Below are 27,931 nucleotides of genomic sequence, written 5' to 3'. Positions count from 1 at the left end.
CTCTGATTCATTCCCGTACCCCACCTCTCCCCTTACTTCCCTCCATGGTGTGGACACTGTCTGTCTGTAGCTTCAGCTCTTGCCCTCCAGCACCCTCCCCTCTGCCCCAGCTGGACAAGCCACTTCCTTCTTTCCACACGTATGCCCTTGAGTGAGCTGGGGGCTCGGCCCTCATCTCAGCGGTGCTTTGATCAGCTGGTTGACCCTTCCATCAAGACTCAGCCCGAAGGGGACCTGCTCTCTTATGCATCCCAGGTCAGCCTCTGGCACCTGACACCCCTTCTGGCCCTCTCACACCACAAGGAACATGACCTACCACCTTCCTTGTCACAACTTGACTCTGGGGGAAAGCAGAGGGGTGAGGCAGGTAGGGCATCTAGGCCACATGATGAGTTTCCAAATGAGACGTCTGCACTTAATTTGTCGGGTAATGAAGTGAGCTCAACACATTTTTGGTTTTGCTTTAAATGTCCAATTCTAGTGGGGACTGGAGTCTGAAGAAAATGAGATTTGTGGCAAGACAAGAAATTTCTGAACTAATATCCACCAGGCACATGTAGTAAGAGGTTCCTTAGGATAAAAATTCTGAAATTAAACTCCATTGAACTCATTTCCCTACTTTTTCTCCACCTCCCCACTCCAAATTTGACGTTATTATTTTTGGTTTTGTGACTGATTGGCAATTTTAGCTTTAAATAATAGATACATGAGCCTCTATTCCACTCACCATCAACTAATCATCAGCAATACCTCCCGCTGAGAATATTAACCTTCTGGTCTTTCCTCCAATTCTCCAACCATTTCTACTTTCCAACACCTCCCTGCACTCCTCCTGTGCATGGGTTAAATTAATTTTTCATTCAGTTTTGTCACTAATCATTAAATGTTTTATCCACCTTTTAGAAAAGTTGAAAGACTAGGGGCACCTGGGTGGCTTAGTTGGTTAAGGCTCTGTCTTCGGCTCGGGTCATGATCCCAGCATTCTGGGACAGAGCCCCATGCCAGGCTCCCTGCTCAACAGGGAGTCTGCTTCTCCCTCTTTCTCTGCCCCTCCCCCCGATTTGTGCTTGCTGTCTTGCGAGTGCACAACATGGTGACTGTGTACGCATCCTTCACTGCAAACACAAGTAAGAGGCAAATTCTACTCTCTACTCTTTGACCCTAATATCCTGACCCTGTAAGTACAATTCAGTTTAAATGATCCAAAACTTGGCAAGACTAAAAAAAAAAAAAAAAAAAAAGGCTGTATATCCTCTTGATGATCTAAGGGAACACTGTCTAAGAGGCCTACCCAAGGAGGATTTATCTCCATAGAAGAATGTACTTTTGGTCGACCTACTAGTTACTATTTTTTGGGGCCCAGATTCTTTGCCGTTACCTAGAGACGTTCCAACTGCTTTGTGTCCACAGAGATGCATGTGCTTTGGGGCCGGCAGAAAAGACGACCACAGGAGTGACAGTTCTATTGCCCCACAGGAGGGCAACCAGCTCCGTAGCGCATTTTGTCAAAAACCTGCGTCAGCCTCCCTCTCCTGACTATACAGAGTTGACCCTTAAACAGCATGGGTCCACTTAGATGTGGAGGTGTTTGGTTTTTTTGCTTTGTTCGTAAATACAGTACAGTAGATGTATTTTCCTTAGGATTTTCCTAATAAATTTTCTGTAGTTTACTTGATTATAAGACTACAGTAGACAATACATATAACATACAAAGTATGTGTTACTCAACCGTTGTTGTCATCAGTAAGGCTTCTGGCCAACAGCGGGCTGTTAGAGGCTAAGTTTTGGGGGCGGGGGTCAAAAGTGATCTGCGGAGTTTTCACTGCTTGGAGGTGAGGGCCCCACCCCGAGTTGCTCAAGGGGACAACTGTACAACTCTGGTCCTCCAGCACTCTTAGAGCTAGCTTTACCATCCTGCCGGTGTCCTCACGGAGAGGTTAAATAACTCTTGAAGCCAAAATACTTTCTATGAGGGTTGTGTTTTTAGGGTTTTGTTTTTTTTTTTTGGTAAGTTATATTTAGAAAATTCTTCACTTCACTGATGAACAGCCTGGGGTGTGTAGGCTGCCTGGAGCTTTGCTGCATGGCCCTCCGTTCGGTTTCAGAGCTGCCCTGGAAAGACGCAACGTCAGCCTGTCCCACTCGGCCCTACTTTAGGTTGGTCCGATCCTGCACTTTGATATTCCACTGGGTCTGGTGATGGCAATAATTGTGTCCCGTGTCCTGGTAGCAGCTGGAAGCACAGACAGAGTCCACAGAAGTGTGTGTTGGGGGAGAAGGTTGGGAGGCAGAGGGTGGACCAAGGCTTTGCCAGAAAAGGGGGCTCTACCCCGGGCAAGCTTGCCTCAGTTACAATAAAGTCCCATGGGTGGGAAAAAGGGGTGGGAAAAAGGGGTGGCCCCCACCGGCGGATCTGTGACATGGGGAGCGACGAGGGCTTGAGGTGAATCATCTATACAACACTTAAATCTCCACTCTGGCTGCCACCGAGAAGAAACGGCTGAAGCCGATTGTAGATTCCAACCAAGGGAACGGAGAACTCTTTCTGTGTGTTGAGAAATCTGGTTGTAGTTTGAGCTTGTTGTCTAGAACCGTGCTGCCCAATAAGGCAGGCACTGGCCACGTGCCACTAGGTAAGTTTAAATTAAAATTAATTAAAGTAAAAAACCCAGTTCCCTCAACCCCACCAGGCACATTTCAAGTACTGGGCAGCCACACGCGGTAATGGGCAGCACAGATAATGGGCCATTCTCATCAGGCAAAGCTCGGTTGGTAATAATCTAGAAGGATTATGCGAGGTTATGCAAAAGTGAAGTCTCAGGAGAGTCTGGCTCCCTTTTTACCTCAAACTCTTGCTTCCAAACGGTTCAGGATGAGAAGGGACTAAAATTTTCTGTTTTGCTTGTTTGGCTTGAGAGAGAATTTTTTTTTTTTTTAATTGGGAGAAGAGGCATGTGGAAAAGAGGAAATAGGTAAATTGGAAAAGGACGCTGAGGAGGGGATTAAAAAAAGAAAAGAAGAGGGGTGTCTGGGTGGCACAGCGGTTAAGCGTCTGCCTTCGGCTCAGGGCGTGATCCCGGCGTTCTGGGATCGAGCCCCACATCAGGCTCTTCCGCTATGAGCCTGCTTCTTCCTCTCCCACTCCCCCTGCTTGTGTTCCCTCTCTTGCTGGCTGTCTCTAATCTCTGTCAAATAAATAAATNCTTAATCTCTTCAAAATGACCTTCTCTGAATTATTAGATGCCATGCAGAATTTTTAAGTAATCCTATAGAATTCTGGTGCTTGGGATGCTGCCTGAGGAAACTGCCAAACACTGGGNATCTTAGTGGGAGAGAGCAGGGAAAAGGAGAAGACAATGAGAGCCACTCCCTGGTCAGGCTGGTGAAGGAAATTTGTTCAGCACCATGTCTGACATTTAATCTTGAAGTGAAGTGAGCCCTGGTGTGTGCTCCAATCCTAAATCCTATGTGAAAGTCTATTTCATACAACACTCTTGTTCTGGGGATTTGGTGATATATACAAAGGACTGAGATAGTAAAACAAACTACAGTAGGGAACAGTCCTGGGAACAGAAAGGTAAGAAGGCACTGAGGATGTGAGTCATCACCAAGAAAGTGTCAGCAGATAGGAATTCTAGGAAAGAGGGGAGGGCCCAGGGTAGCCAGGGCATAAGGTCTTCAGCCTTCTAATATGCTATCAAAGGAAGTCAGGACACTGTTTAAGCTGGAGACATTTGGGTTGCAAGTGTTTTAAAAAGTACTGCTATATCTCGCCTCTACAATAGAAAAATCTCTGCTTTAAAGACTGAATAACAGGGGGAGCCTGGGTGGCACAGCGGTTAGGCGTCTGCCTTCGGCTCAGGGCGTGATCCTGGCGTTGTGGGATCGAGCCCCGCATCACGCTCCTCTGCTAGGAGCCTGCTTCTTCCTCTCCCACTCCCCCTGCTTGTGTTCCCTCTCTCGCTGGCTGTCTCTAATCTCTGTCAAATAAATAAATAAAATCTTTAAAAAAAAAATAAAGACTGAATAACAAGCATCCCTTGGGAAACAAAATATATTTTGCATTTAAGTAACTTATGAGTCAAGCAGAGTTAGATAAAAAGCAGATTTACAAGTGGCATGGGAATACAACCAGGGGCTACAATGCAGGCTGCTATGTTACATGGTCTTTAAAACTGTGGCCTACCTCTCAAGCAATACAGAAATAATAAAATAATGCTTAAATGCAGTTGCACTGATTACAATTATTGGCAAAATAACATACTTTTAAAATAGTGATTAGTAGGGGCGCCAGGGTGGCCCAGTTGGTTAAGCGTCTGTCTTCCACTCAGGTCAGGATCTCAGGGTCCAGGGATGGAGTTCCATATCGGGCTCCCTGCTCAGCGCGGAGGCTGCTTCTCCCTCTCCCTCTCCCCCTCCCCGCGCCGCCCTGCTCGTGCTCTCATTCTCTCTCTCAATAAATAAAATCTTAGAAAAAAAAATAGTGACTAGTAAACACTTCTTTTTTTCTGACCTAGCGTGTGCTCACCCACAGCCTAACACCCTTCCTTGCCTTCTTTAAACACATACATGGAAAGTAATTGAATATTTGGCTGATCCCTCAGGCCCTCATGATATTGTCAGTTGTTGCACAGTACTGAAGGCATTTATGCCCCTTTGTAAATGGTCCCTTTGCTAGGACGCTTTTGGGATGCTCGGGCTGTGCTTTCTCTAATTTCTGTTCCTCCCACTTGCCATCAGCTGTCATCTCCCACTACTGTTCGCGCAAACTGTAGAAACAAACCTTTTCTCTTGCATTTTGTTGCCTTTAATATTTTAGCAGCTGTGGCTCCAAAGAACTGAATCTTACAGGATTGGGAAACGGTAATAAGAAGTGGCTACGGTCCAGTTTCTAATACTGTGACTTTCCCGTTCGATACATTGCTGTGAAGAGAGGTATCTACTTTATTACATGAAAACCTGTTTTGCTTAAAATCCTGATAAGATATCACTTAAAGTTGAAAGCGGAGCAAAATTCTTATTCAAGATTTTGACCTTTACCTCATTTTCAGAAGAACCTGGGTGAAAAGCAATTGCCCTTTAGAAGCCCATGTAAATCAGAGTTTCTAAATATGAGTGAGTTTTGATGATTAATAGCTAAAGAAAATCATCCTGAGAAGTAAAAATAATAACCTCTAGTTCATCAAATCACAGCTCACTTGATAAAGCATAAAAACAGCAATTTTTCCCTCTAATGTGTTTCTGCTTATATGACAACAGTCCAGATACTCAGCCAGTGATTACATTTAATCTCTTCAAAATGACCTTCTCTGAATTATTAGATGCCACGCAGAATTTTTAAGTAATCCTATAGAATTCTGGTGCTTGGGATGCTGCCTGAGGAAACTGCCAAACACTGGGACACTCTAGAAGATCCTGGGAGTGATGTCCCACCAGCCCATAAACAAGGGTCAATGGTCATTAACTTGGTGACTCTAGCACCCAAACTGGACCCGGCTTACCAGGGAAAAGCACTTGTAAGTGCTTCTAAGCCAGTTGCTGGCCTTCTTTGCCACACTGGGTAAAGTGGATAAAAGCAGCCAATTGCAATAACTCACTCTGTATTAAGCTTGAACTATATCAAATTGTTGAATAGTGGTCATTTTTAATTTAAAAGATGAAAACCATCACACGATTTACCCTAATATTTTGAATCTATTGAGGTTCAGATCCCCATACAGATCTTGAAGATTATCAAGCACACTCACCATTTATCAAGAAAAGGAACAACACTAGAACCAGACCGAGTCGGAAACAATCCTACCTAAAATCCTCTGTAATGCTACATCTACAGTGAGTTTGGCAGTTGCGGGCATCCTGCTAGTCCCCAGAGAGAGAAAAGAAGTAAAAGATGATCTTTGAGCTCAAGAAACTCAGAAAACAGGAGACACAAAAACAGGAAATAAAATGGGAACGCAGTGTACTATGTGCAAGGGTAGGTTAGTGGTGGCACGAAGGAGTTATCAATTCTTTTTGAATAGTTCAAGGAAGATATCAAAGAGGTAGAGATTTCTCATCTGGGTTTTGAAGGATGAATAGGAGTTTGCCAGTCAAACTAGGAGGAACAAGTGTATTTTAGGAAAAGATAGCAGCACGCACAAAGCATGTAACAGAATAGTATCTCAGGGGAATTGCCAGGGGATTTTTATGGCTAAAGCAGAGAGTGTGTGTAGGAAACTGGTGGGAAATGAGGCTGTGGTATTAGGCAGGAGCCAAATTCAGGAAGGCCTTGTATTTCACTTTATCCCATGATAGGGAGTCACGGAAGCCTTTGAAATAGAGAAAAAGCAAGTTCTGATTTATATTTTCAAAAGATTAGAATCACAACTCTGGAAGAGAGAAAAAAGGGAAACGAAGGATTAAGAGAAAACTGCCAAAGAATTAATAGCGGTTGCCTCCAGGGGGCGAAATATTTTCTGCGTCTTCTCACAGCAAAACACGGTTAGCTGTTCCTTCAGGGAAGCAGTCAAGTTTGAACTGTAAATAGCGTCACTTCAATATTTTAATTCAATACAAGGAATATGACCACACTGGGACCCATCCTTTGCCCTTCTCAATTTTGTTTACTTACGAAGCAACTACAGTATAAACCTAGAGAGTATGAGGATACACATTTTGGAAAAACCAAGTCAACAAGTACTGAGTCATGTCAGCCCACAGACCTCAAGAAAAGGCCTGACAATCCAAACTTCTGAGTGGAACACCACATATATTCCAGTGATTTCAAGAGGAACCAATTCTGACTTGAGATGAAGTCTCAGCCAGTTTTACGTTTCACTTTGCCTCAGAGGGGACAGTCTCCTCACCCTCCCTTCCCCAATTCACCTCAAACTCAAGTACAAGCCAAGAAAAACAATGCATTTACAATGCTGATGAGGCTTCAACTCACCGACCTAACCTTTCCCAACAGATTGGTGGCCCCAAGCCCCTGCTCTATAGAAAGTCGGGAGCCAATGCCACCTTGCAAAGGGCACAAACAATAAATGATAGAAACCAGGGCATGCAAAGCTTTCATCCAACTGTTCTGAAACCAGCAAATGACTAGCACAAAGTCCAATCACTATTCCATTTATAACAAATACAAAGTTTTATGTAGAAAGCCTGCCAAAAAGCACTTCATTAGGCAAAAACTGTTACTACACGAAACCCATCTGTAAAACCAGGGCAATAAGAGCAACAACCTTATAAGGTTGTTGTGAAGAATTAAACAAATAACACACACAAGCGCTTAGAAGATTGTCTGGCACACAGTGAGCGCTCAATAATTTATAGCATCATTATTGAGATTATATCTGGCACACGGTAAGTGCTCAATAAATTACAGTATCATTATCATTATTATTATATCTCATAACTTGCCTCTTTCCAACTATTCCAACTTATAAATCTCAAAGATGTTCTTACTTATGTCAAAGACTATTTACTCAATACTGTAATTAAAATGAAATAATTATAAGAATGTTTTGAGAGAAAAGATTAATAACACTTCTTTACCTCTTCATATCTGTCAAAAACGGCTCCTTCTTGCAAAAAGGAAGGAACTTCCTTCTGCCAGTTAAATTCATAAGGTTTGGCCATGATTATACTCAAGACCTAAAAATGAAAAAGAACATCTCATTAGTGTGCAAAATTTAAAAACAAGTGAAGATCGAAGGTTAATCGCTTTATATTTATGTGTATGCAAAAGCTCTTCTTCATATGCGCAGAATAAGCCCATAAACTGCCTCTTTCTTCTTCTTTCCTTCATCCAATTCCAACTTCCATTCTCCTTGTCTCTAAACCTGGGGAGATACAGTTGGCTCTTGAACAACATGGGTTTGAACTGGGTGGATCCACTCATACAAGGATTTTTAAAAATAAATTTAGCATAGTACTTAAATGTATTTTCTCTTTCTTAGGATTTTCTTAACATTTTCTTTTCTAAAGCTCACTTTATTGTAGAAATACAGTATATACCACATATATTATACAAAATATGTGTTAACCAACTATTTACATTATTGGTAAGGCTTCTGGTCAACAACAGGCTATTAGTAGTGAAGTTCTGGTGGAGTTGAAAGTTATGTGTGAATTTTTGATCACGTGGGAAGTTGGAGCCCCTAACTCCCAGGTTGTTCAAGGGTCAACTGTACCTACAAAGAAGTGATCAACCAGAGGTGATCGTTTGGGAAGCTTCCCTTCCCTCTTCAAATCATGTAAGATAATAAGATATATTTTTTAATCTGATGGCACCAGAAAAAAGAAACTACAAACCTGACCCTATTTATGGGAGAGGACTGCTGCAAACGGTGGTTGATTCTGCAAGCCTAGACTATGACCCTGAAGGCGGACACATGGGCAGAGGAGTCCACTGGATGATGGCTTGCAGAATCAAGTAGGAATAGCTGGAATTTTGTATTGCTCTTGGTTCTCTCAATAGCCCTCTCACCCCTTCCTTACTTGGGCCACTCAGGGAACTGCAGAAGGTCTACTTTCTATCATGGGCAGCATATACGACACTGAAAAAGAACATGGACATTCTCCAGGGTAGCTGCCTGCACTTAGGAAGAAGTGGGCACTCCCTCTACCCACACTTGTTAGCATTACACACCATGGTGTACCTGCAGTAGTTGCAAGCAGGACATCTTCAATGAAAAGGTCAGCAATCAACCAAGGGTTATCGAATATTTAAGCAATGCCAAGAACATGGAAGACGGACACCAAACCCAATAAGCAGAACTGACACCCGAGAAAACAGAGTTAACAGGACCGATAGAACCCGATTTTGGCTTAAGTGTGGCTAATAAGTGTGGGAGGTAAGGGAGGAAACAGTGCCTTCAGTTCCAAAAATATAATTAACTAGAAGTCTAGAAATTTAAAAAAGATTGTTGAAATCAAACTTAACAGGTGAGCTGAATAATAAAGAGAACTCAGATGAAGCGCTGAGCCAAGGGATTCTCAGAGAATGCAACACAAAAAGAAAGCACAATGGAAAAATTCAGAAAGATGGAAAATGAAAGCTGAAGGTTAAACCACCACCCAACTCAATAGCTTCTTCTATTAGAAGGAGAAAAGCAGAGCCAATGGATGGACAAATCAAAGCAACGGTGGAAGAATATTTCTGAAATCTGAATATTTGCATATTCAAATTTGAGTCATCAGTGTAACTATCTGAGTCTTCAGTTGAAAAAAAAAATCCACTAATGCAAGTGGGATAAATGCGGGGGGGGGGGGGGGGGGGGAATACACAGACCTAAACATACTTTCCGGTGACACTGAGAACAAAAGATATGAAGAGAAGTTACAAAATTCCTCAGAGATGCGCAGAGAGAAGACAATTCAGAGGTGAATGATAAGCAGATGGAGATCAGGCATACTGTCTGCAATATTGCAACCTCAAAGGTCTGAGGGACAATAATTTTGAACTTGAAATGGTGTCTGATCAACTAACAGTTTAATTTTTAGGAGAAAATAGAGGTATTTACAGACTTACAAGGTATCCGAAAGATTTAATGACCTACTCTGAAAGATTTAAGGTATTACATGCTCTATCAAGAAGAAAAATAAATGTAGAGAAGGGATATGGGGAAGTAATGCAGAGACAATGAGAGAAGAAAGAAGAAAAAAGAGAACATTTACTCTTAAGTTTTACTTACTATACAAAAAAAGAGATAAAGAAGTAAAAATCTCGCTCCCAGATTGCTGATTATATCAATACAGAGGTTATGGCAGCTGAAGTGGAGAGAGGGAAGGAAGTATGGACCAAAGGGAGGTAAACCATTTTGGGAGTGGAATATCGGTATTTAAGACTCTAGACTTTGGCAGAAAAATACAAGTTTAAGAATTTAAGAAGTTCTTAGAGGAAATTAAAAATAGAAAGCAAAACTTGCACATTATTAGAGCGGAAAACAGAACAAAGAAACACGAGTCCCCTTTAAAAAGAAAACAGATAGATGTGAGGAGGGAGGGGAAAAAGAACACACTATAAGGGCAAAACACCAAATAAAATGACAACACATCCCTAGCTCTAATACATAAGAATGAGCTAAATTCACTTTTTATTTTTTATTTATTTATTTTTGTTTTGATTTATTTCCTATTTATTTTTTTATTTTGCAGGTTATTATATTATTTTTTTAATAGTATTTTTTAATTATGTTAGTCACCATACAGTACATCCTTAGTTTTTGATGTAAAGTTCCAGGAAATTCACTTTTTAAAAGAAAAGACTCAGATGCCTGGGTGGCTCAGTCAGTTAGGCGTCTTCCTTCGGCTCAGGTCATGATCCCAGGGTCCTAGGTCAAGTTCTGCATTGGGCTCCTTGCTCACTGGAGAGCCTGCCTCTCCCTCTGCCTGCCTCTCCCCCCATTGTGCTCTCTCTAACAAATAAATAAAATCTTTTTAAGAAAAAAAGAAAAGAGAAGAAAAGCAAAGGCAGAGCCTTTGACATTAGGTAACATTATGGTTGTTTACCAGAAATATTTATAAAATAAAAATGATACAGGAAATTTGAAAATGAAGGGATGAAAAAAAAAAAAACAACGATCTAATAGGCACATGCTAGGAAGGAAAGAAAGCAGGTGTCCACAGTAATGTAGCAGACAAAACAGATTCAGGGAAAACAGCAAGAGATGGTGAGAAATCATATTAGGAAAAGGGATGATCACAATTACGTAATAGTTATTAACATTAAAGCATGTGAGTACATAGCATCAGAACATATACTGAAAAACTGGTAAAATACCAAGAAGTTTGACAAAGTCACAAGCATATTAGGAGACAATGAATGAGTCTCAGAAATTAATGGAATGAGACAAAAATGTAAGAATATTGAGGATTTGAATATCACACTTACTAGTTTAACCAAAACAATTTAGATGACTTAATTTAAATACATTACTGAAATTAGACATGCCCCTGCCTCTTTCTTTACATATATACATAAATAAAATACCTATATGTAATATTGAGTCCTGAATATAACAGATATTATTATTATATATTTTCTTCACTCCCTCTTTTTTTTTTTTTTTATTTGACAGAGATAGAGACAGCCAGCGAGAGAGGGAACACAAGCAGGGGGAGTGGGAGAGGAAGAAGCAGGCTCATAGCGGAGGAGCCTGATGTGGGGCTCGATCCCAGAACGCCCGGGATCACGCCCTGAGCCGAAGGCAGACGCTTAACCGCTGTGCCACCCAGGCGCCCCACTCCCTCTTTGTATTCCAGCTACCTCACACACATATATTCTCAGAATCTAATCATAATTGGGCCATAGAGGAAACCTCAGCATTTTTCAAAAGGCAGAAATTAAGGAGTCCATGCTCATTGGCCCCCCACTAGGCCAACTTACAAATTAATGAGAGAGTGCATAAAATCTATACGCACACAAATTAAATATAAACGTACATGGACTTCTAAATAATTCTTCAGTAAAGCAGAATAGCCAAAGCAAAAATTATAAACTTCCTAGAAATGAAAGGGGGAGCATTATATATCAAAACCTAGGTATGTAATATATAGCCAAAAATTGTTTAAAATGATCCATAAAAGTTAATTGCTTTCTGAATACTCACGTATTAGATACACATTTGGAGAGTGTTGGGGAGAGAGAAGGATTGGGAAGGAAGAGGCTGAGGAAGATGTATAAACTCACAACGTTCATGATGACAAGGGGGTATAATTACAAAGAGAAGAAAAACATGTGACAGAATACTATGTGTAACTTTAACCAAAATATCTGAACACCTAAATAAAGTGGATGGGTTTTTCAAAGTTAAAAGAAATTTGACTCAAAAAAGGAGAACACTTAAGCTGAACAGTTACCTTGGCAGAAACTGAAAAAATAATAAAGGATTAGACCCACATAGGTTTATAGGTGAGTTCTACCAAATTTTCAAGGAAAAGGCAAATCCTACTTACCTAACATTTTTCCAGGACATAGGAAAAAAGGAAGTTACTACCTGACTCATACCACAAGTCCCATGATCAGGTCCTGGACAAGGACACAATAAGGTAGGTTAACAAAACACCAACCAACGCTAGAGTTCAATTTTCACAGAGAAAAAAATTCTAGCTAAAAGATGAACAAATCTATCCCAGAAAGTTGCTAAAAGAAGAATTCGGGATGTTTCATCACTGAAAGCAGATCATTGTGACTCACTACCTAAAGAGATTAAGGAGGAAAGTCTAGTATATGCATACCCTGGCATACCTTACAAGATGAACTCAACCTGAACGTGAAAGGTCTAACACATACCATTAAATAAAAAGAGGAAGCACAGAATGATACATGAACAGTGTGATACCATTTACCTAAACACACAGCCTACAGAATAAGAATGGTGTAATACCACCTCTGTAAATACACAGACACGAGAGAAACCTACATATTTCTCTAGGTACATTTATGTGTGCATAGATAAACTATTAAAACATTTGGAAACTTATGGGGCACCTGGGTGGCTCAGTTAGTTAAGCGTCAGACTCTTGATTCTGGCTCAGGTCATGATCTCAGGGTCGTGAGATCGAGCCTGGTGCTGGGCTCCATACTGCTGAGCATGGAGCCTGCTTGGGATTCTCTCTCTCCCTTTGCCCTCCCCCACTCTTGCGCGTGTGTGTGCGCATGTGCTCTCCCTCTCTCTCTCATGTGTTCTTCTTTCTCTCTCCCCCCGAAAAAAAGAAAAAAAAAGGAAATTTATGACCCTACCTGCTTCTGGGGAGGAAATAAAGATTGGAGCTGAAAATCAAGGTATCTTTAGTGTTATCTTTGCGATGCACGGTTTTATTATAGGAATATATTCTTGCATTTATGTGTTGCTTGTGTAAATAGAAAAGAATGCAAATTGCAAAGAGGCACAAAAAAGCTGAAATCCTACAGATAGAGAGATGTGTTATTCTTTAGTCCCAAACATTTTAAAACAGTAGAAGAAGAAAGTATTCAGTCATGTTTCAAGGTAGCTTCCTCACAACGCCAACCATTGTTGTTTGAAGGAGGAACGGCTCCATTACTCACTACCGACCAGGCTAAGAGGAGGTGAAAGCATGAAGGGCATTCTAACCAGCCCAGCTGAGGGTAATCAGCAGCAAGGCTTCCCATGGAAAGCCAAGATGAGCCAGGCGGCCAACAGCAGGAGAAGGGAGAAGTGTTTCATCCCAGTCCATGTCTCTGTATCCCCAATAATGACGAATTGGGTCTCTCTTCCTGATTCTCTCTGTTCTTATCAGCTTGTCTTTCTCTGTACCTTTCCAGGTCATTTTCTCTGTGTCTGTATTGGAGAGACAAACACAGTCCCTTCACCCCAGGTGGCTTAGAAGCCAGCTTCCGGTATGATGCTGTGCATTCATGCTTTCTATGCCATAAAACAGATCTGCAGAGCCAAACAGACCTGCAGACCCCCTCAGGCTGTCACGGATGTGTTAGTCAGTGATCTGTAATGAGAGAAACCAACTGCAGGGAGCTAAGTGATAGCAGTGAAGGCAGATGAGAGAGCTACACGGTGGCCTCCCCGGTTGACCGGACGTCAGAAATCAGCGGGCCAAATCCCTCTCCTTTGCAGAACCTTGTGTTCTATGATCGTTTCACTCCTGCCAGCCATCCCTTTTAATATTTCCCTTTGGTTTTATTTTAAAGAAAATAGTAAGGACAGGCTTCTGATATGAAATGTTCATATCGAAAATGAAAAGAAAGCTTCTATCGGCTTGCATCATCTTTCATTGGTTTAACTGGTTCTCCCAGGATCTTTCCAGTGAAATGACACACAACATAGTCCCCAGGACAAGGTGTGTCTTTGATTTCACTACCATCTTTACCACTAAAATATTCATCTCTATCTTGGGTACAAATTTCATCCAATGGTCTCATTTTGGGAAGGACTTTGGAGGGGGCTACTGGCCTCCATCCCTAAAGGGATCTGCTGTGGAGGTCGTAGCTCATTTCATGGCTGACTTTTTCAGAGCTTTGGGGTTCTGAACAACGTTAGAGGCATTTTCACAAAATGACACCAAGTACCCTGAATCTCCTCGCCTTCGAACTGGTGTGTGGGGGCTGTTCTTTGCACTGCCCTGAAATAAGTTCTCGGGTCCTGTGTGGGGAGAGCAGCTGGCTTATTTTATGTAGACGGTACAGCTCATGACCTACAGACTCAAAAATGTCGGCCCAGTCTTCACGGCGGTTTGATCCAGGTAATTGATTTTAAAATGGGAACAAATGAAGGAACATGTCGCAGTCCAATGGAGTCCAGAGAAAATTAAAGAGACAGTTACTTATTTTAAAAGGCAGGGAGGGGGATAATGGCCACTCTATGACTATGTCCTTTTTGCAATCATCTCAAAGCTCCACCTACCAGCTAACTGATTAAAAAAAAAAAAATGCTTTCCCCGTGCCCCGCCAAAGCCTCCTCTTCTCAAGTTCTCCGGCTGGCCTTCTAAGGCCTCACTTACACAAGATACTCCAAGGTTCGGTTGTCTCCTCCATCTCCCTAGAGCACCACCTCTCCCTACAGATCCCACAGGAAAGGGTCCTCCTCCTTGAGGGACACAGGAGGGGAAGGAGAATTTACACAAAGAATGGATATAGAACTCGGCACCTCTTCCCGAGTAAATACTGGAGTGTGCAGCTTCTGGAAGGAAGCCAGTGGGCTGTTAAATAGTCTCATTGTTCCTCAGTTCTTATGCAACCGGAACGGATTACCTATCACACTGGATGCAGAGGAAAAGCTCCCTAGACTGCAGAGCCTGGCAGAGAGGGGACAAGAAAGGAGGGAAGCCCTAGAAGGCCTTGCTTCATAGCAAGCGGCAAAAAGCTCCTAAAGAAGATGATGAGAAACTGAAAGTGTTAGTATAAGGTCAGCAGGGGAGCTCAAGCAGGCTACTGGGGACCAAATATCAAACATTCAAGTAAGACATGCACATCACACATGAAGATGGCCTTCCATCCACTCATCCGCTCAGGTGAGGAGAACGGAGGGAGCACAGATCTTTATTTGTTCGCCTACTCTGCCCTCCATCTTTCAATCTGCTGTCTTGTCTCCCTGGCTGGACCTACCCTCAAGACCTACAGACTTACAAGACCACCTATCCCAGATAAGCTGAATCAATTATGGAGTCAACTCTGCCCATCCCCTACCTCCTCCCCAGACAGTTGGGTCAAAACACTGGTAAAAAATTCTTTTTGTTTGGTTGTTTCTGGACACATCCCTCAGATTCTGGTAGAGAGTGAACAGGAAGAAGTATGTGAAATCAGGTATTTTTAAGGTCCTGGGTATGGTAGGCTGGATAATGCCCCCCTCCAAAGACACCCACATCCTAATCTCTGAAATCTGGCTGTTAACCCTACATGGCAAAAAAGGACTTTGTAGATGTGATTAAGTTAAGGATCTTGAGATGGGGAGATTATCTTGGATTATCAAGTGGGCCCTAAGTGCAATCATCGTAAGTGTCCTCATAAAAGTGAGGCAGAGGGAGATTTGACACAGAGAGAAGAAGCTGAAGCAATGTGACCACAGAGGCAGAGACTGGAGAGACGCCACCACAAGCCAAGGAGTGTTGGCATCCACAAAGGGTTGAAAGAGTCAAGGGATGGATTCTCGAGTCTCGCCTGTAGGGAGACGGCCCCACAAACACCTTCATTTCAAACTTCTGGCCTCTACAACTGTGAGAGAATAAATTTCTGTTGTTTTCAGCCACAGGTTTGTGGTAATTTTTTTTAACAGCTGAAGGAAACGAATAAAGATATTTCTACAGTATATCTTTCCCAGGATCCAAAGGTCTTTTAACAATTTTGCACCACCACAATAAATGCGAAGTTTAAATATACCTTGCAGCTTCCCCCAAACTAACCAAGACAGTCTCTATTTTTTGTTTCTGTTCGGGAACAAATGAATCCATGTGAAAAATCACTTGCTTCCACATGATAACATATAGTTTTCAAGCAAACAAAAATTCACTGTGGCTCACGTACGAATTTCTTTTAGTGTATCTTTTATCTTCTAACTTCAACCTTATGACAAAAACGTTCCAGAAAAAAATTAATCCCTTCCCTATCCAACCATACAAATCCCATTAAACCAAATATAACCTATGACCTTAGGTGACCCTATGATGAGAACAACTAAGGTTGTTTTCCATAACAGAGGGCTCGGACAAAATTTCCAACAACTTAACGTGAATTGATTATCAAACACATTTCAATGTCTTGCTCTTCAATCATTAAATAAGATACCCTTATATTTCTAAAAACAGGTGGACATCTACATTGGATCACCCAGAGCTTTTGAATAAATGGCTTCCCGTCATGGGAGAACCTAATTTGACACTGATATATTGCATCATTAATGACAATTTTCCCCACTTGCTAAAAATACCTCCTTTTTCATCAAACCATTAAGTAGCCTTTTCCAAAAGCACATAAAATGTGTAGGATTATGAAAACGATAATAGGCAATGCTGTTGATGGTTGGGGGTAAGGGCTTTCTTACATAGCTGGTGAAAAGGAATTCTGCAATCCATTTCTATAGCCTTAAAATGTCCATACTCTGATATAGTAATTCTACCAGTAAGATTTATCCTATGTAAATGCATACAAAATCTACAAAGATATTGTCATGCTACTTCTGACATGAAAATTTCTTCTTTACATGGTCATCACTAAGCTATTGGTTAAATATACTACAGTATTTAAATATTCTGTGCTCATTAAAAATAATGCTTTCAATGAATAGTTATTTGCTGAACAACAGCAAATTTAGAAGGGTTTCTAAAAATAGTCATAACGCTCCTCAAACAAATACAAATGCCCTCAACATATTATTAAGCAAATAAAAGGGCTGGTTACAAAACTGTATCCAAGAATTATCCAAATTTTTATGTATTATATACCTTTTGCTTACACACATTTTTTAACAAGAAAAAGATTAGCAAAACAGATACCAAACACAAGATATACAAGTAGTATATCTCAGTGACAGAATTTTAGGTGATATTTTAATACTTTGTGTGTCTTAAAATACTTATAGTGACTATAATTTTTATATTCAGGAAAAAATGTTCTCTAAAGAGAAGACATTAAAAATCTTTTTCCCTATAAATCAATTTTTAAATAATGTCCATGTTTTCCGCCAGAATTCCTGGCAAGAACAAAGAGCAGGAAGAAACTAATAAAACTGTAAAATGTTCTCCTTTTCAAGATGTAAAATCTTGACTGTACATTGGAGCCTTCACACATACCGATAATGACTGATTCCTAGGAAGAGTTACTTAATAATACTGATTAATGGGGCTCCTGTGTGGCTCAGTCTGTTAGGCATATGCCTTTGGCTCAGGTCATGATCTTAGGGTCCTGGGATGGAGCCCCACATCAGGCTCCCTGCTCAGTGGGGAGTCTGCTTCTCCCTCTCCCATTCCCCCTGCTTGTGCTCTCTGTCAAATAAATAAATGAAATCTTTAAAAAATTAAAATTTGGGTATTAACTCTAAAGCCTCTACTGTACTTATCCTTGGAAGCAAAACAGACTATGGTCATGCTAGATTTAGTCTTTAATGAATTCTGAACTACAAAGAAACCTAAGGCCTTTGCCATGATAAATCTATAAAATTTACCATAAATATGTAATAAATTTTTTGTCAATAAGCACCACCTGGTTCAAAATGATTTCCTGGCATTTATAAAACACACACTGAATAGAAATAAAATGAGAACAGCAAACATCTGCCCTTTGTCTCTAGTTTCCCCTCAACATTAATAAAAGGCAGATGTAACTTTCTTAAAACTTAATAATTATAGAAGAGATGAATAAAAATATTATGATGAATTACCTTTATGAATTTATTAGGGGATACCTATGATCATATTATTGGCTTCATTATATATGAATTTTACAAAACATCTAGAAGATGCTTGCTTATCGGGGGTATTTAGGACCAGCTTAATTTGAATATAACAAATAATCGCTAACATATGATTCACTCTGTAATGACCAATTTGCAAAGAAATCAGAATATGACAAGTATATAGTTTTCCAAAGAAAGGACTGGTTTATTTCAGAAGACTGTTTGGATATTAGTTGTTTGACCTACAACAATTCCCTTGAAAAGGACATCTGAGTTCATGTGTCAGCCCTTCAAGAGCCTCTTAAATACAGTGAGGGCTGAAACTGTATTAAAAGTAGTTGTCCATGGGGCGCCTGGGTGGCTCAGTCAGTTAAGTGTCTGCCTTTGGCACAGGTCATGATCCCAGGGTCCTGGGAAGGAGCCCTGTATCCAGCTCCAAGCTTGGTGGGGAGTCTGCTCCTTTTCCCCCACCCCGTTCGTGTTCCTAATAAATAAATAAATAAAATCTTTAAAATGAATGAATGAGGAGTGCCTGGGTGGCACAGCAGTTAAGTGTCTGCCTTCGGCTCAGGGCGTGATCCCGGCGTTCTGGGATCAAGCCCCACATCAGGCTCCTCCGCTATGAGCCTGCTTCTTCCTCTCCCACTCCCCCTGCTTGTGTTACCTCTCTCACTGGCTGTCTCTCTCTGTCAAATAAATAAATAAATAAAAATCTTTAAAAAATAAAAAAAAAAAAAGAATGAATGAATGAGTGTATGAATGAATGTAGTTGTCTATGACTGCGGTTCTCTGACCTGACAATGCCTTGCTACTCACCTCTTCCCATACAGTTAATTCCCACTGAAGGGTTCCAGCAGACACTCAGCTTTAGAAAGGAGAAATATTGGTGGACGAGGCTGAGAGTAGTGGGGGGACTATCTGCTTATGGTGTCCTCTGAGGTGTCCAACTCCTAAATGTTTACTGAGTCCCTGGCTTACCAGTATCTTGATCTTCCAGAAACAAAAGATATAATTTGCACATTAATGATTTTTACAGTAGTGAATTATAGACATGACTTCTAAAAATAAATTTTTAATAGGATGCAAGATAAATCGACTTTTAGCATATGAAAATATATAGTGTGTGATAGGAACCTGGGGAAAGGGATACATAAATTAATTTCAAGTAACAACAAATCTGTTTCAGCAGGACTTTTATTTATTTATTTTTTACATATTATAAAAATTCTGCAAAGTAAAGGCATTTTATTTCTTTTGTGTCTCTGAAATAGAGTACCTATTTTTACTGACTAAAGGGTTACAGCAAACAGCAAAAGTTGTTTTATTACTACTGAGTGTGTAAGATAAACAGAGCTAACCCATCATCCCTGAGAATTAGAACAGTCCTGAAAAAACAATTAGGCAAAACTGAAATACTTGTAAACAAGGACGGGGCTTCCCCCCGCCCCACAAGTGGAAGAACTGTCACTATTTTCAAGACCAGAGCTAACAATATATGGTAGTGCATATAGTTTACCAGCACAGAAACAACTTCTCCCTTAGTATCAGGTATGAGTCACACACCACATGCCTGAAGACAGTTCAGCCCTTCTCATTCCCATAATAAGGGCTCTGATAAGGTCTGAGGAATAGAAAAAAACTGCAACATGATGAAGTACATTGAGTGCATTTCGATGGAGCTCAGACATAAATTATACAAATTGCAGTCTCTCTTGGATCTTGTTTCAGGGTGTTCTTGATTGTGCAGCTAAGATAGCAGTCTGTAGCTTTGTCCTTGGAGAACCCAGGGGTTCCAGGGTGGGGACTATGTGAATGGGGACTTGGACTGATCTCTACCTCAGTCTTAGTTTCTTCTTAACTAGAACATTCTTTGAGCTACTGACGATAATACCTGGATAGTCAAGGTGGGGACTCAAGGCAGGAGCACAGGGAAAAGACCAGAGAAGGCTTAAGACCCATGGGCTTGCCTAGGTCAGTGGTTCTCAAAGTGTGGTACCCAGACAGTAAACATCATCTGGGAATTGATTATGAATGCAAAATCTCAGGCCTCCCACCCAGACCTTCTGAATCAGAAACTCTGGGGTGCGGCCCAAAACTCCATGGTGTGTCCAGCAGGCCAGGTGATTCTGACATCAGGTAAAGTTTGAGAACAACTGCCTTGGATCAAGTCTTCATCAAAAAGAAAGAGGTGAAGGAAAAAGAAAAAAAAAGGATCTTTCGATCTTCATCTATGGCCCAGACTAGCTCACAGGGAGAGAGACCTACTAAGCATTCCGGACTAAAGCTCAGGTGAGAAATAAAGACAGTCCATTTGTCTGGAATCCACACTTGTCCCAGGAAGGCCATGGAAAACCAAGGAGATGGAAATTCTGCATCCTGGTACTTACTTCCCCACCAAGATCAAGAGTAGCTACCAAGATGGCCCCAAGTAAATGGATAATTTCCTCTACCAGTTCTTTCAAGCTTCATCCTTAAGGGTTAAGGCTGAAGAAACCAACTAAGGGTGACAGGTGACTTAATGAAAGCAAACAAAGGGTGACATAACCAAAAACCCAGTGCCCCAGCAATCTGATCTACCATGTAGACAGTACAGTCACTTACCAAGTAACTTCAAGCACTTCCTTCTTCTGGCTCATGACCTTTACGGTGCCTGATAAATACAAAGTATGAATGCTAATATTTCTCCTAAGAACTCAAACAAAACAAAACACAAAAGACAAACAAAAAACAACCGGGGAACTAGAGATTCACCCAGCAAACTCAATCTTTAAGACGCTGCAATGAAACCAAACTGCTGAGGAGAAAGATTACATTCAAGTATTAGGGTTCTAGAAGAAACACGCCCTCCGCAGCAATGAAAAGCAGCATCTCAAAAGATACTCAGAACGTATCACTTTGCCATTTGCATTCTTCTCTGGATTTATCAGATTTGACTCACTGCCCCAAATATACTGAGCCTTTTGCATTTTTTCTCTTCCCTTTCCATTCCTGAGCCTCTCTTTTAAGCTTGGTTAATTCTGCTTATCCTCCAGATACCCGCAAGAGAAACTTCAGGTACCAACGCTGTATTTTCACTTAGACACTCTGTCCTTCCCTCTCTGTAGCGCTCACCCAGCCACGTTGTAAGCAGCTGCTGCTGTTCTGAGTCTTCACCAGAGGAGGAACTCGGGGAAGGCCAGTTTTGTTTGCTATTACAAATCTTCCCTTATTTTGATGGGGTTACATCCCCATAAACCCACCCCAAGTTGAAGATATCCTAAGTGGAAAATGCACTTAATATACTCAACCTACTGAACGTCATGGCTTAGTCTATCCTACCTTACACCTGCTCAGAACACTTAACATCAGCCCACAGTGGGGCAGAATCAGCTAACATAAAGCCTATCTGATAATAAAGTGTTGGATATCGCATGTGATTTATTGAGCACTGTACTAAAAGTGAAAACCAGAAGGGTTGTACGAGTACAGAATGGTTCTGAGTGTATCCGTTGTTTACCCCCGTGATGGCGCGGTTGCCTGGGAGCTGGGGCTCATGTCACTGCCCAGCAGCACAAGAGAGCATTATATTACATTGCACTAACCTGGGGAAAGAGCACAAATCAAAATCTGTAGTACAGTTTCTACTAAATGCATATCACTTTCACACGGCTGTAAAGTAGAAAAATCTTAAGTTGAACTATTCTAAGTTGGGGGCCATCTGTATAGTGAGCGCACTCAGTAAATACAGGATGAATGAATGAATGTTCTATGGAAGAGCCCCCCACCGAGACTAAAAGCAGCCAAGGACAATCAGCACTTCCCTTGTTAACCAAATGCGCATGTCAGTCCCATTTTTGTGTACACCCACCCTTTCCTCCAAGATCCTGAAACACGGTTCCTAGGCTCCTGTTCCCAACTCAGACCCTGCTGCCCCCCTGGGTTCCCCTTAGTGCCTGACTGGAACTCAGCCTGTGGAATGAGTTTCCACCCCTCACCTGGCTCTGCAGCTGGTGGGTCCTATGAATCACTTCCTGGCTGACTGGACATCCCAACCCCCACCTCTGCTGGGTCCCACCCTTGAGCTTGGACCTCTGACCACGGAATCCCCTTGAGGATGACTCAGATTGGCACCTGGGTCCTCAAAGGTGAGAACACACCCTAGACATGCCCTCATGGGGTGTGTGGTTTTCTTTTCCATAGAGACTGCCTCTTTAGAAACCCACCAGACTGCTCGTAAGGTCCTCCTCTCTTATGCCCAGCCCTCCATACTTTGCCCTTCATTTGCCCTTGGACTGGCTCTACTACAATTATTAGGCGAAGCATCACCAACATGAATCATACATGTCAAGAGAGAAAGCTCTCGAGAGGCTTGATTTAGCTTTAATTATCTGAACATTTCAAAGGAAAGAATTTTATTTTATCTGTGCTGAATAATCTATCTGAATGTTGCCTCAGGCATGTGTATGGGATAAGGCTGATGACTGCAAGACAGAACTTTACAAAAACACGGAAACTGCTCGGGACTAGAAGCAGGCACAAATTCAAGGGCTTGAGAAATCCTTTATTTTAAAAACTATTTTCTTATTAAAATAAACCCACACAGACAACAGGCTCTTAAATTTAATCAAGATTCCTGATATTTAAGTAAGTTCTCCAAGCAAATTTATAAATAGGCCTTTGCTATTATTACACAGGAATCATAAGAAGAGGATAAAGTATAAGGCGGCGTATTGGAACTGAGTCCAGACCATAAAAGGAAAAAAAAATTTCCTTAGGTTTCGAGCTAAAAGGTATCCAAATTTAACAGTTTTTCTATGTTCATACACACAGAGGCACCACACAACCTGACACTAACCTGCGGTCAAAGAGACGTAATCTCAGCAAACTCAAATCTCACACAAATTTAATGATTTCCTTACATGTTCAAAATTGTTCCACCTTCATTCTTGAAATGCCTAAACTAAGGATGGAGATGGAACTCATCGAGATAGGAAAAAATGACTTGGAATTTGAGGTTTTACAAGGTTGATTTTTTTTTCTGTTTGTGCAAATGCTTTAAAAAATTCCCAAACCTTTTTTCCCTGTTTTTGTGCAACTTCTGTACAATTAGTCTGAAAGGAAAAAGAAAGCAAACTCTTTCACCTCAGTTCATTTGTGGAAGAAATGTTATCTTTTCAGGTTTTTTGATTTTTTTCTAGCTGTGGCATCATAATGAATCATTATTTCCAAGAGGCAGAGAACTTACTGTGCATGGCTTTACGTAAGCGAGAGGGTAAACATTAGGTGTACAGGCTACGGGGCCCCTGGCTGGCTCAGTCAGTAGAGCATGCCACTCGATCTCAGGGCCATGAGTTCAAGCCCTATGATGAGCGTAGAGCTTGCTAAAAATCAAACTAGGTGTCCATATTAGAATACATACTGTCTTCGACTTTGATAGATCAGCAGGAGACCGAACATCTCATGTTTCACTGTCATTTGCCTAAGAAACACCAGCACCAATGTTTACAACCTTTGAAAAAGGTCTTACAATGGACATTAGAAAAGTGAATTACGATGATCCAAATTTTATGGTTAAGTAATTTGGTCACACCTTAAAAAACGGGTCTGACTTTAATTATATATTGCATTGCTTCCACAATATTAAACTAATAGGACCTGCACAGCCTGCTGGAATGGAAAGGGGGGGCAGTTGGATATGGATGACCTGGGTTCCAGTCCCAACTCTGTTCCAACTAGCTTGAGAAAGACCCTTAAGCTCTTGGAGCCTTAAGTTTCCTTGTCTGTAAAAATCAGAGGCTGAAGCAGTCATTTTTGTGATCTCTTCTAACTCCAGTTGGTTTGATTAAACGTTATTTGGGCTTCAAATAAATGTAGATGTTATTTAAAAACCCTATATGCCCTTCCTGAAATAGATTTTATTTCCTAAAATTAAAGCCACATTCAGATGGCTCCAAGTAAGGTTAGAAACAATGCATTACTATTGTGTATTGAAGAGCAGCTGACAAGGTAATGACACGGTGACATTTCTAGAACAGCTCTTCAGTAGCAAAGCAGACTTTCAAGATGCCAAATGCTTGCCCAATTCTGGTAAGGTCAACAGCCTTCAAATAATTGTTCCTTTCATATGATGTGTGCTTTTACTGGATTATTTTAAAATGTGTTTGCTTCCATTGCTTATATAGAAACTGAAAAACATCCCTCACTCTCACAAAGCCCGGAGGCAATGGGAAGGATATCAGAGGTCAGAGAAGTCGGATGTGAAGCAATTCCCAAGGGTTCATGTCGTATTTTATTTTAGCAAATGTCTCCAGCTTCTAATTCAAGCCATATCAGCAGGCTGGGAAAAAGAGCAAAAGCAGAGCTTCCTGAATGAAATTCCCTGCCCCTTTGTTGGACAAACCCTTGGATCTCCCCTCCACCCCACCCCAAGCAGTGTCAGCACTAACAAGAAAAATTGCTGAAAATCGCTTGGGTCCTTGTGCCTGCAATCAATTATTTTGTTTCTTCAGGGGTAAAGTTTGACCCAGCATATTTTAAAATGCTACAAGATTGCAGGCAAGTTTCAAAGACACCAGGAAGAAGTCAATGGCCTGACCCCGGGACTAGAAGAATGACATTCTCATTAGGCGAGAGAAGGGAACTTCCTGAAGTAATGAGGAATGAACATGGCTCCTGTCACCACTCAGCTCTGAATGCAGGTGCTGGGGGCTAATGCCGCCAGGGCACCTGACATTTCTGTGATAGTTACATTTTACCCAGCATTTTCACAAACTCTCTTTCAGTTGGAAACCGTAAGTCAGCGGCAAAATGTGGAAAGCAGGGCTCAGAAAACTTAGACTCCCTCAAATTATGGTAAGAACTAGCACTTAAAGCCTTTTGATTTTAAACTCTCACTGTCTGACCTCAGCCCTCGTGATGAAAGTTCCTTAAATTCAGCAGAACAGTTTGAAGATATGGCTTCCAATGACAATGAGGGAAATCGGTCTTTTCTTGGGGTTGTATTCAAGCTGTTTTCATAAAAGGTAGTTCAATCACAAATAAGGGCTGCCTTCATAAAGGACTGCCTACATTAACATCACTCCCCGCTTCCTCACTTCAAACTCACCCGACAGAGATACTGGTTACCCCAGCTTCCAAATCAGGAGATATTTTATATTATTCAAAGAAAACTAATTTCAAGTTCCTTTTAATTTATTTTTAAATGCTTTCATAATTTTCACTTTAAAGGGATCAATGCATCTTTAATTTTTACTTCTGTTTCTAGAGTCTTCTAAATGGGATAGAGAAAACTCAGTTTTATCAAAACATCAGTCTAACCACTTAGCCCATGACATTCATTGGCCTACAATGCTATTTTGGAATATTTGTGGTGGGCATTTAACAAAATTAACGTGGCTGCTTATATTTAACTCCAATGAAATCACAAGGGTGAGTAAGCCATTATATATATTTTTATTTTTCTTCTGCCTGAACTGAAACCAACCCTCGAGGTAAAACAGGAAAGGAAATAGGATTCACTTATGGCCATTGCATAAATGAGTTAAATCAGGTTTTGCGGACAAAACGTCTACTGAAGTTTTAAAGACAAGCACGCTATCATTAAGTCATATTTGGCCATTTACATCACACACTCCATGGCCAACTTTCCTTAGAAAATAAAAATAAGCTGTGTTCCATATCACCATTTCCTAACTATCTATTTGCTATAAATGTTTTAAAATATGGAATCTACCTCAAATATTCTGTTTAAAATGACTTTTTGAGAAGCTGGGCCTTTAAGTCTTTAAACTCAATATCCTTATCTTGGTCCTGACATTTCTAAACCTCTCCAGAATTTAACTCCTATCTTTACCTTATACTCAACTGATCCTTTTTCCACATGTGCCTGTTCCCCTTTTTGTCCTCCATCTTTGTTTGCTCTCATTCTCCCTCCTATGGCGATCCTGTGGTATCGCCCTTCACCCCTCCTCTCCAGAATTCCATTCCTCCTGTTCAACTGCCTGCTAAGACATCTCCATCCATGCTCCCACCACTTCAGATGCCCAGATATGTCCCGGCTGAGCTCACTGCTACAAAACAATTGCTTGGAAGAATGGATCAAACTATCAAGATCCACGTAACAGTAATCAACACAAAGATCTTCATGGAGATTTAAAAAAAAAAAAAAAGAAAAGAGAAGAAAAGAAAAGGGAACTACAAGACCAAATTAAAAAATATATATATATTGGCCTAAAAAACAACAGGTGTTGGTGAGGATATGGAGAAAAAGGAACCCTCGTGCTCGGCTGGTGGGAATGCAAATTGGTGCAGCCCCTGTAGAAAACGGTTAAAAACAGAACTACCCTACAATCCAGTAATTGCACTCCGGGTATTTACCCAAAGAATATAAAAACACTAATTCAAAAGGATACATGCACCCCTATGTCTATAGCAGCATTATTTACAATAGCCAGGATAGGGAAGTGGATAAAGAAGATGTGGTGTGTATACACAATGGAATACTATTCAGCCAGAAAAAAGAATGAAATCTTGCCTTTTGCAATGATATGAATGGAGCTAGAGAGTGTAATGCTAAGCAAAATAAGTCAGTCAGAGAAAAACAAATACCATATGATTCCACTCATCTGTGGAATTTAAGAAACAAAACAAATGAGCAAAGGGAAAAAGACAAACCAAGAAACAGACTCAACTATAGAGAACAAACTGATGGTTACCAAAGGGGAGGTGGGTGGGGGGGATGGAAGAAAGAGGCGATGGGGAGGATGCTCATCGTGAGTGATATAGGGAATTATTGAGTCACTATATCATACACATGAAGCCAACATCATACTGTATGTTAAATAACTGGAATGAAAATGAAAACCTTTTAAAAACTGGCTTTTTTATATGAAAACCATCTGAGCTTTCAGTGAACTACAACCTTCATGAGCTAATGGTAAAGAGGTCATTGTTTACGCCCTTGTGCAGTCTTGGGGAAGACAAGAGATCGAAGAAGAGATAGAAACTTCTCCGCCAACTCTTTCAGATCCCAACACGGCTTAAAGTATTTTGTAGACTCTGTGCCACAATTGGAAGAAGGATATCAACAAAACAGAGAGCTGGTGAAGGAAGTCACACCATTTAAGCAACAATTAATAGAAGAAGTTTCTGAGGTTTTTCAGAGTTAATCTGAGCTCTTCCTATAACTGGGTGGGAACAGAGGCAAGAGCTGGTGAACTGGCTGAGTCCACAGTCCTACTGGTGGAGCTGGGAAAGAACCATATCCCTGAACTGCTGGTCCAATACCCATCCATCCCCATTCTGACAGATGGCACGTACTGAAACTCACTCATATGGAAGAGCGAGTAATACAGACCGGTTGTGTTCATTCAGAGGAAAAACCAGGTACCAAAGATCAGTGGTCTTCAAAATGCGGACTCTAAATCAACATCAGGAAAATTACTTAAAAATGAAAGTTGTGAATTTTCAGATTTCAGAGTACATGCTTCTCATCACTTAAAGGCGGAGATGTTCCTCTGCTCTCGGAAGTTCTAAAAGGATTGTTACACTGGGTAAGATGGGAATGAACGGCCCTCTTATGACTTTCCAGAAAATAAAGTAGGGTTAGTCCATCTCTAGACCTTATCAGCCTCTTTCCAGATTCCTCGGACCCAAAATAGTCTAACCATTCTCTCAACTGCAAGTATGCAGTGAAATGATTTTTGATTTTTATTCTGTATAAGAATATTGATTAAAATAGGGCGACTGGCTGGCTCAGTTGGAGGAGCATGTGACTCTTGATCTCAGGGTTGTGAGTTTGAACCCCACGTTGGGTGTAGAGATTGCTTAAAAAATAAAATCTTGAAAATAAATTCAAGTGATAAACAGATGTAGAATGATTATTTGGGAAACACTTGTCCAGTTTTGTATTTGCAAACAGTCTTGGGACTAATAAAAAGCACAACTTTCTACTCCTTAAAGAGCCATCATCTTGTCTTTGATTTGTGAACTTGAAAGAGTCTTGCAAGAGTCAAGCCATCAAAAAGACCACAGAAAGCAGCTTAGAAAACAATGATTCATGCTGAGTACACTTATTAAGATTTTTTTCCACCCTAAACTAGAACAAAACA

General features: G+C 40.9%; 1 protein-coding gene across 1 annotated transcript in view; it reads right to left on the bottom strand.

The window, feature by feature from the left end:
• PLCB4 (phospholipase C beta 4) overlaps positions 1 to 27,931 on the bottom strand; it is a 384,913-nt gene that overhangs the window by 164,784 nt on the left and 192,198 nt on the right. The window contains exon 3 of the mRNA XM_034641608.1: positions 7,534 to 7,632. Within this exon, the coding sequence (XP_034497499.1) occupies positions 7,534 to 7,617 (84 nt within the window). The 5' untranslated portion in view covers positions 7,618 to 7,632. The remainder of the gene's footprint in view (positions 1 to 7,533; positions 7,633 to 27,931) is intronic.

Source organism: Ailuropoda melanoleuca, chromosome 13 (genome assembly GCF_002007445.2).
Source record: "Ailuropoda melanoleuca isolate Jingjing chromosome 13, ASM200744v2, whole genome shotgun sequence".
NCBI lineage: Eukaryota > Metazoa > Chordata > Mammalia > Carnivora > Ursidae > Ailuropoda > Ailuropoda melanoleuca.
Note: the sequence above shows the minus strand (reverse complement) of the source record. Positions and strands in the feature narration are given on the sequence as shown.